This window comes from Cervus canadensis, chromosome 10 (assembly GCF_019320065.1).
Source record: "Cervus canadensis isolate Bull #8, Minnesota chromosome 10, ASM1932006v1, whole genome shotgun sequence".
NCBI lineage: Eukaryota > Metazoa > Chordata > Mammalia > Artiodactyla > Cervidae > Cervus > Cervus canadensis.
In genome coordinates, this window is record NC_057395.1 from 1,869,558 (window position 1) to 1,878,644 (window position 9,087).

A 9,087-nucleotide genomic window follows, 5' to 3' on the forward strand; every position below is an offset into this window, starting at 1 on the left:
GCAGGGAAGTGGAGACAATGTTATCACTCCACGGGGAAAAGGGAAATCCACTCCACTCCAGGCCCGGGCGCGGCCCGGGCTCCGCAGGGAGCTCTGTGCAGACGGGTCCACGGCGAGGTGCCGGCAGGAACACTCGGAATTCGGTGACCCATCTCGAGGCTGTGCTCCCGGGCCTCTCGGTCTCCCAAGTGCTGGGCTCCAGCGACGATCGCGAGCCAGCTGGAGCTGGTGGCTCCCGGCGACGCGCCCCCACCCGCCCCGGGACCCCCGCCTTGTTGGGCACGCAGGAGGGGCTCCCCCCACCGGGGGCGGGGGGCGCAGAGGCACCAGCGAGCCACTCTCCCCGCGCGCGGGCCGAACTCCGCTCCAGCAGGAAAAGTTCCCTCGCCCGGCCTCCGCCCGCGGCCCAGGGCGGGGAGCCGGGGCCGCAGCCCGCGGCCGGGAGCAGGCTCCGCACGCCCCGCCGCGGCTCGGGCTCGGCTCCCCGGAGGCTCGGGGAGCCGGCGGCCGGGCCCCGAAGGAACAGCGGGGGCCGGGGCGCGGGGGCCGGGCGCGGGGAAGTTTGCGGGCCGCAGCCCGGGCGGGGGGCGCAGGCCGGGCCGGCCGCCGCGCGCTCCCTCTCCCCGCCTCCGCCGCCGCCTCCCCTTCCAGGAAGCGCCATATTGATCCCGGCGCCTTCCCTCCTCCCGCTCCTCCGCCCCTCCTCCGCCCCCTCGGCCGCCCGCCCGCCCCCGCCCGCGCCCCCGGCCCCTCACCTTGGCGATGGCCTTCCGGTAGCGGGTCACCGCTTGCTGGATGAGGCTGAAAACTTTCATGTGGCCGTCCCCGCACGGCACGACCACCCGGGTCCTGCCGAAGCACACGGTCACTTTCATGCCGCCGCCGCCGCCGCCGCCGCGGGCCGGCCCGCGCCCCTCGGTGACCGCGGCCGGAGGGCCCGGAGCGCCCTGGGCCGAGGCGGCTGCACGCGGGGCGCGCGGCGCGGGGCGCGGGGCGCGAGGCTAGGGGCCGCGGCCGGGCGCCCGATCGGCTCGCATGCCCGGCCTGCCGCCCTCGCCGCGCCTAGCCGGGCCTGGCCCCGGGCTCGCCCGCCTGTGCCCGCGCGGCGCCGCAGCCTCCGGCCACCTGTTCGGTGTGTGTCGTCGCGCTCGGCGGCCGGGCCGTGTGGCGCTGGCGCGGCGCTCGCTCCGGGCCGCGGGGGAGGGGACGGCGGCGCGGGGAGGGACGGGGAGGAGGCGAGGGGAGGGGAGAGGAGGGGAGGGACGAGGAGGGAGGGGAAGGGAGCAGGCGGGAGGGAGGGGAGGGGAGGGGCGCGGCCGGCCCACAACACACTGCACACGCGGAGACCTGGCGAGGGGCGCGGGGCGGCCTCCCTCCGCCGCCGCCCCCCAAGCCTGGGCGCCGCAGCCCCCGGCCCCCGCCTCCCGCACCCCCCTTCCTTTGTCGCTGTGGATCCCCCTCCTGGCGCTGGAGGGGCCCAGGCGGAATCGCGGCTGCCTCCACAATACCCCAGAGGTCCGGTGGGGGGGGGGCTCCCGCCCGATCCCCCCAACTCCCGACCCCTCCTACCCCGCCCCCGGAGGCCAGGACTGAGGGGGCTTCTCTGCGGGGAGGCCTTTCTCCCCAGGCCACCACTTACCTTGAAGCTCCTGTGACCCCTTGGTGACCCACCCGCTTCGTCGTGTGCACCTCCGACATCAGCAATTCGCATCGTTTTATTTCTTAGAATTCTGCAACCCAAGCAATCCGAACGCAAAGTTAGGAACACTGCACTAGGAAGGCCACCACAGCCCTGGGGAAGAAAGCAGGGCCGCATGGACTCACCTGTGCGGGGACCCGCGACAGTTAATAGAGGAACCTACACCACGTCAAGAAAAGTAACTGAGGCTCCTCTCTGTTATGACAGGAATCTCAGTGTTCCTGGCAACTGTGTGTCTCTCTGTTCAGAGACTGCAAGTGTCAACAAAGAGTCATGGCCGGCCCAGGTCTGTCCCAAGCGATAGTGGATTCATTTTTGCCAGCGTCTCTAGGACTTGTGAAAGTGATCAACAGCTCCGTGGGCTCCAGGAGAACTTCAGCAGATATAGTTGGTGACCATCCACCTCCCTTTTTAAACTAAGGAAACAAGACAGGTTACTCTGCTTTTTGGATCCCTGCACTTTCCACTGCCCCAGGTATAGTGCTGTTTTGCCATACACGAGGTACTTCCACACCTCTGCAGCCCTTGACCAGTACAATCAATTATCCTGGCACAGCAGTGCAATAAGTAGGCACCATGTGTCAGCATCCCATCTTACCCCAGGATGCTAGGGAGTATTGAAATCACTAGCCCAAGGCCACCCAGAGAAAGCTAGAGAATGACCTAGAAAGAGAGCCCAAGTTTCCCGCCATGCATTCATGGGAAAGGCTCTCTTACTCCTCTTCTGTTTAGAGGCAACCTTCAACATTTCTACCCAATAATTAAGTTTGTAACAGCGACGACAACAAATCTTGTGGAGGTCTCCTTGCTTCTGTATTAATACTTGGATCCACAACAACAATTACTGATAATTATAGATGTTGTCTCTGTTTTAATGCTTTGGAAAGAGAGGAGTATACAAGTTTAGAGTGGGGCTTTCTCAAAATAGTTCTGGTTGAAAGGCAAGTTCAGGAGTAGCCAGAGGACATCAGACAATGCTGGGAGGTAGGTAGAAATAGTAATTGTACCATTTACTTGTGCCTTTTTTTTTTTTTTAAACAGTTCACATTTATTATTGATAATAATAAAAAAGTCTTTTAAAGACTATCAGTATTGTATTACCAAGAGTGAGGTAATATGTTTACAAAACATTTACAGAATTGGATACGTAAATAATGAAATTAGGAAAGAAGGTGAATTAAGACACTAGTAACAGAGGGGAAACCAGAAGGACCGTCAGTGCTGGAAAAAGGTGGAATGACAGCAGCATCGGACATGCCACTCACTCTCTCTTCAGCCTCAGTTTTATTCACTGAAAAGTGGGCTGATGATCTCCATAAATTATGAGATAAACTATTAAGATTAAAATAATGTGTTAAGATACTTAGTGCATGCTGCCACCTGGGAGTGTGTAGTTTAGTAGAGTCCAGTTACTGTAATGTAGGGCTTCCCAGGTGGCTCAGTGGTAAAGAATCCACCTGCCAGTGCTGGAGACAGGTTTGATCCCTGTGTCTGGAAGATCCCCTGGAGAAGGGAATGGCAACTGGCTTCAGTATTCGTGCCTGGAAAATTCCCTGGACAGAAGAGCCTGGCAGGCTACAGTTCATGGGGTCACAAAGAGTCGGACATGACCAAGGGGCTGAGCACACACACATACATCATGATATGGGTGAAGGGTAACAAAGTCAGGACCAGATAGCAAAGGAGGATGCTGAGGGGGAGGGATAGCCTGGGAGAGGAGTCCAGGGCTCAGAGAAATTGCTGGATTGGTGATACAGCTGTTTAGTGTCTGGACCAGGACTCATGACCTTCAATCAAGCCTGTACTCACTTCCCTTAATTTGATCCCACAAGCAGTTAGAGAACTTCCATGTGGAAAGCAGATTTTTTTTTAAGTGAGTAAGAAAAATATAGATTTTAAAATAAGATAGCTACTCCAATAACTGTAATTCAAGACATTACAAATTCAAGCCAACAAAGTGTTTACAGTTGAACTGGGGAGGGAGGCCTGAATTCAGAAAAGAGACAACATCCAAGTACTTCTGTACCATTTTATGTACATCAATTCCTTTCACTATTTTTTTTTCTTTCACTATTAAATCATTAATAAGTTTAGACAGCTTTTCAAAAATATGATCATAAGATTAATAATTACAGTGTGACTTAACTAAGCAGATAAAACCTGAAGTCTTTATTTAAATCTACCTAGTTTATCTAGATACAGTGATTCCCTCTATGTTAATAACTGATGAAAAACTAATGCTCTGTTAATTTTAGATACCAGACACTTTGGTGTCTTGACTCTAATTCATAAAATTTTCTCACAAATAATGAATCTGTTTTCACTAATATACTTACCTCACATCTAACCATAAAGATGCATTAGGGCCAGGCTGAGTTCACATCTACAAAATGTTCAGTTTGACCATATTGCTTCTGACTTGAGATAAGCATAAAAGCAAAGCCCTGAGAAGCAAATTTATCAAAGTTAAGGGTCAAACGTTAAGTAAATATTTTCTAGTGTGTTTACTGTCCTAAATTCTGCTTATTTTGGTTAAAAAAATTATGACCCTTACCTAACTTATACTTCTCTTTTATAATTGATTGATTTAAATTGGTTTTGAAAACATCAGAGAATTCTGAAAATTGATTAGAATCTAGCTGGGTTTTGTGCATATTTTGTAAATGGGCAGGTGTGACCACGTGGACCATAAATTCAACTCTATCCAGCAGCATTCATGTACACTGTGAAATAAATACACACCTCATGTGTGTAGGAACAGTATTGAATTACCTAACATCATGCCCTTAAAAGTTTTAATAATTAGGAATAAAATATTTCCAGAAATTTTTTAAATTCATATGTGTTTTAGGAATTATCTCTGAAATGTTTCCCACACATACTGAATGCCTATGCAGTATTATACTCAAGACCACATTAACAATCGTAAATGCCTTGCCTCACACAAGTTTAGTCTAATAGGAGCAACTGATCAGTATTCACCACTTAATTATTGTCTATTTTATAACAAGCACAGCACTGTGGGCTGGGTATGCAAGTTCCTTCTTCAAGAGGTTCTGACACTGGAAACAGTTTCAGACATGAATAGGCAGCCACTAGGGTACGAGAAGGAGAAGGCAATGGCAGCCCACTCCAGTACTCTTGCCTGGAAAATCCCATGGATGGAGGAGCCTGGTAGGCTACAGTCCACGGGGTCGCAAAGAGTCGGACACTACTGAACTATTTAGCAGCAGCAGCAGCAGGGTATGAGAGGTGCTACATATGGAGATGAGGATGGTACACAGAGGGAATGTTCCTTCCTGGGAGAGAAGAAAGAGAAGGGGGTGGAAGCAGGCCATCTAGAGTGAAACTGTCCAAGAGGAACATCAAGCAAACCATATTCCTAACTTTAAATCTTCTGGTAGCCACAGATGAAATTAATTTCAATAATATATTTTATTCAACCCAGTATATCCTAGTATCATTTCAACATATAATCAACTTTTAAAAAATACTAATGAATATTTTCCTTTCAGGACACTTGGTCCTGTCCAAAACATCATGAGGGCTTCCCAGGTGGCACTAATGGTAAAGAACCTGCCTGCCAATGCAGGAGACATAAGAGACTCAGGTTCAATCCCAGGTCAGGAAGATCCCCTGGAGGAAGGCATGGCAACCCACTCCAGTATTCTTGCCTGGAGAATCCCATGGACAGAGGAACTTGATAGGCTCCAGTCGATAAGGATGCAAAGAGTCAGACAGGACTGAATCATGTAGCACGCACGCACACAAAACATCATGGGCATATTTGATCCATGCCAGATGGTTTGGGACAGGGCCAAATATCAAGGACCTTTTAACATGGACCAAATGTCTCCATGGATGTATTGGACAGGGCCGAAAGTGACCAAATATCGAGAACCTTTTGGTGTAGACCAAATGTCCTGTGAAAGTTTTGGACAGAACCAAATGTCTACTAACCACTATTTTTCATACTTTTTTTTTTACCTACTAATTCTTCGTGACCCTGTGCATCGTTTAAACATACAGCGCATCTTCCTTTGAACCAGTCCTCCATATTCATTCACTCATGCACTCACTCATCCGTCAAAGACTGAGTAACCAGCACGCATCTGACCTGTGAGAGCTCAGTGGCTGCATATGGCTGGTGGCCGCCGTATTGGACAGCAAAGCTCTACAGGATGGAACTGCTAATGGCTGGAAGCCACGTGCACTGTTGAGGAACTTACAAGTGCTCTCTCTGAGGGCAGAGGTGGTAGTATTCACAGCACTTCCCCAGAATTGTTCTCCCAAGGCTATCTGCACACTAGTTTCTAAGTGTGATGAATGAGTGAATGAATACAGAGGGATAGGGGAAAGATGGCTTCTTAACGTACGTACAAATATTGTAATAGTAAAGCTGTTTAGGATAGAATGCAAAGATTGAGGGAAATTAGAATCGCACATAAGGGACTTCCCTGGTGGTCCTCTGATTAAGACTCCACGCTTCCACTGCAGGGAACCTGGGTTCAATCCCTGGTCGGCAAACTAAGATCCAAGGCCGAGTCACAGCCGGAAAAAAAAAAAAAAGAATGGCACTTAGACTTCACAGATCTTCTCTGTTGTGCAACATTAAACCAAAGTCTAAAAACAGTGGTTTTTCTAATGAAGCTTGAGCTCATATGAATTGTAAGGGTGACAGTAATAAGTCAATGAAAGAAAGGAAAAGAAGAGACAAGAGGAACCTTAATGATCCCCCATCATCTGAGATGAAAAGTACACAGATTGACCTGGTTCCGACCAGAAGAAAATCTCATGGGATGAGGTGGGCCCATCTCCTTTTCCCTTGCATCCGACACTCTGTCTTTACCCTAGAGGCTGGTGTAATCCAAAAGGCACCTGACTCACCAGCTTGTGATTTCCGATGGGGTGGTGTTGACTTTCATACCCAACCATGGGCTTCCACGTCCTCTCTTCAAAATAGTCCAGATTGCCCTCAACCAGTCCATCAGTAGTCACCAGAGTATCTACCATATTCTTGCTGTCCTATGCCAGTCCCCAGAAATGCCCAGAAGCTGTGTCAGACCCACTGCCTTGCTTGGGAAACCACTTCTAGATGCCCCCATGTCACCCAACCTCAGTGTGCAGGAAGAGATCCAAGTTCCTTACAGAAGGCCATCCCCTGCATCCCTCTATCCATCCATCCAGCATCGTGATCCACCACTCAAGAGCCATGGTTCCCTCATCAAATGCCTCTCTGCTTCCCATGCTCCAAAGCCTAAGAACGAGGGAACTTGTCAATCAAGTCCTCAAAGGCCAGCCCAGCAGCACATGGAGCAGAGTTAAGGTGGCACCACTGGTGATATTAAAACCCAGATATTGGAGACAGATCTGTAAGAAAGTGAAAGTTGCTCAGGCATGTCCGACTCTTTGTGAACCCATGGACTGTGTAGTCCATGAAATTCTCCACGCCAGAATACTGGAGTGGGTAGCCTTTCCCTTCTCCAGGGGATCTTCCCAACCCAGGAATCGAACCCAGGTCTCCAGCATTGCAGGTGGATTTTTTTTTACCAGCTGAGCCACAAGGGAAGCCCAAGAATACTGGAGTGGACAGCCTATCCCTTCTCCAGCAGATCTTCCCAACCCAGGAATTGAACCAGGGTCTCCTGCATTGAAGGTGGATTCTTTACCAACTGAACTATTGGAGACAGATCTGCCAGAGAGTCAAACAAAGCAGTCTGAGCTGCCTACTTCCCAGTGGCCACTTGACCCGAGGCAGATGGGAGCAGCCAGTAGTGTGGAGAGGTGTCTCCACCTCAGGTTCCTTCAGCTGAATCTTTGAGAGCAAAGTCCTGAGTCAAGTTCTCCAGCAAGGCCTAGAGTGCTGGCCTTCTAAGCTGGAGGAATCCAGAGGCATAGGAAGTGAGACTCCAAGTCTGAGTCAAAATTCCCAGCTGGGATGACCACTATGCCTTCTCTCCAAGGTGGGCGTGGATCTCCTAGAAGCACGAAGTACTGAAGTCATTGTTTTTTATTTTTACTCCAAGACTTTGAGAAAATGAGGTGGGAAGGGGAACAGATCAAGGAAATGATTGTAGTCATTTCTCAAGAAGAGAAATTCTTCTCGCCCAGAAGATACTTAACCTTTGATGATTAAAAGGAAAAGGATGGAATGAGTTCACATAAAGCCTCGCACCAATGCTTAGATAAATCTCAGCTCTAAAGGACTTCGGGTCACGGGATATGAATCAGCTTTTAAAGACTGTTTTTTTAGCAAATGTGGCTGAGCAGCTTCATTCAGTAAAGAAGGGGAAAAATGCATTGTGGTTGATCATTGGAACAATATACTTTTTCTTGATCTTGTCAAGATTAAATGTCTGAAATTCTCAAATCTTGAAACAGTGAATGAGGCTGGGTGACAGGGAAGCTTTAATTGCAGTCACTGTGGTGGAATTAACCATGCGGCAGAACTTCCCCAGTGGTCCAGTGGTTAAGAATCCACCTTGCAATGCAGGGGACGTGGGTTTGATCTCTGGTTAGGGAACTAAGATCCCACATGTCCAGGGGCAACTAAGCCCACAGGCCACAACTAAGACCCAATGTGGCCAAATTAATCAACATTAAAAAAACAACCAACCATGCGGGACCTTCGCCAGGGCCTCTGGGCAGTGGGCCAACCTGGATTACCCCTCCTGAGACACACCCAAAGTCCCCCATCTCCACCCCCACCCAGAGTCCCCCACCTCCACCCCCATCCAAAGTTCTCCATTTCCACCCCCACGTTCACCCAGCTGATGAAGTCTTCCTTCCATAAAGCCAGACCTGCTCATGTCAGAAGAAGCCACGTGGCAGCGAGGCTGCTCTGTGATAAAATCCAGCACCCAGGTGCTGGTGTTCTAGGCCATAATGCGAGTGTGCTGGACCAGTGCACACCCAGCCCAGCTGCTTCTCTGCCCCTGACATGAGATGGCTGAGTCATCCTCCCCCCTCTGTCAGGTTAATATGCTGCTAAGCTAGGAGTTCAATTTCAAAAGCTCTCGCTATCTGTGCTTTGGAATGTCATCTGCTCAGCATCTCACCAGTGGCTACCAGCTTGTTCCAGATGGGGAAGTTCATCGAGGCAAGCCACCCTTTGTGGCCCTGGGTCTCTGCTCAGCTCAGAGATAGCATGGAGACATTCCTGCCAGCATCCTGAGGGTGGCTCCCAGGAACTTCAGGAAGGGAGTCCCACTGAGCAAGAAGCAGGTTGATCCAGGTTTTGGGCGAAGCAGTGATGAGCAGATGGGCCTTATGGAAGTGGAGGATTCTTGGAAGTGAGTGGCTGGAAGTAAAGGGTGAAAATGTGTGTTAGGGGCCTTTTATACCAAAATCTCTCTTTTAGGACTTCCCTTGTAGTCCAGTGGTTAAGA

The 9,087-nt window shown here is 50.5% G+C and overlaps 1 protein-coding gene across 20 annotated transcripts in view; it reads right to left on the bottom strand.

Moving 5' to 3' along the window:
• The window catches only part of PARD3 (par-3 family cell polarity regulator), a 561,862-nt gene extending 560,684 nt beyond the window's left edge, over positions 1 to 1,178 (bottom strand). For 9 of the 20 annotated variants that reach the window (XM_043480531.1, XM_043480529.1, XM_043480515.1 and 6 more), the window contains exon 1: positions 756 to 1,177. In XM_043480531.1, coding sequence (XP_043336466.1) covers positions 756 to 875 — 120 coding nt within the window. In that variant the 5' untranslated portion in view covers positions 876 to 1,177. Of the gene's footprint in view, positions 1 to 755 lie in introns of all 20 variants that reach the window. The other 11 variants (XM_043480530.1, XM_043480528.1, XM_043480522.1 and 8 more) reach the window with 3 other exon arrangements.
• Positions 1,179 to 9,087: the final 7,909 nt, after the last annotated feature.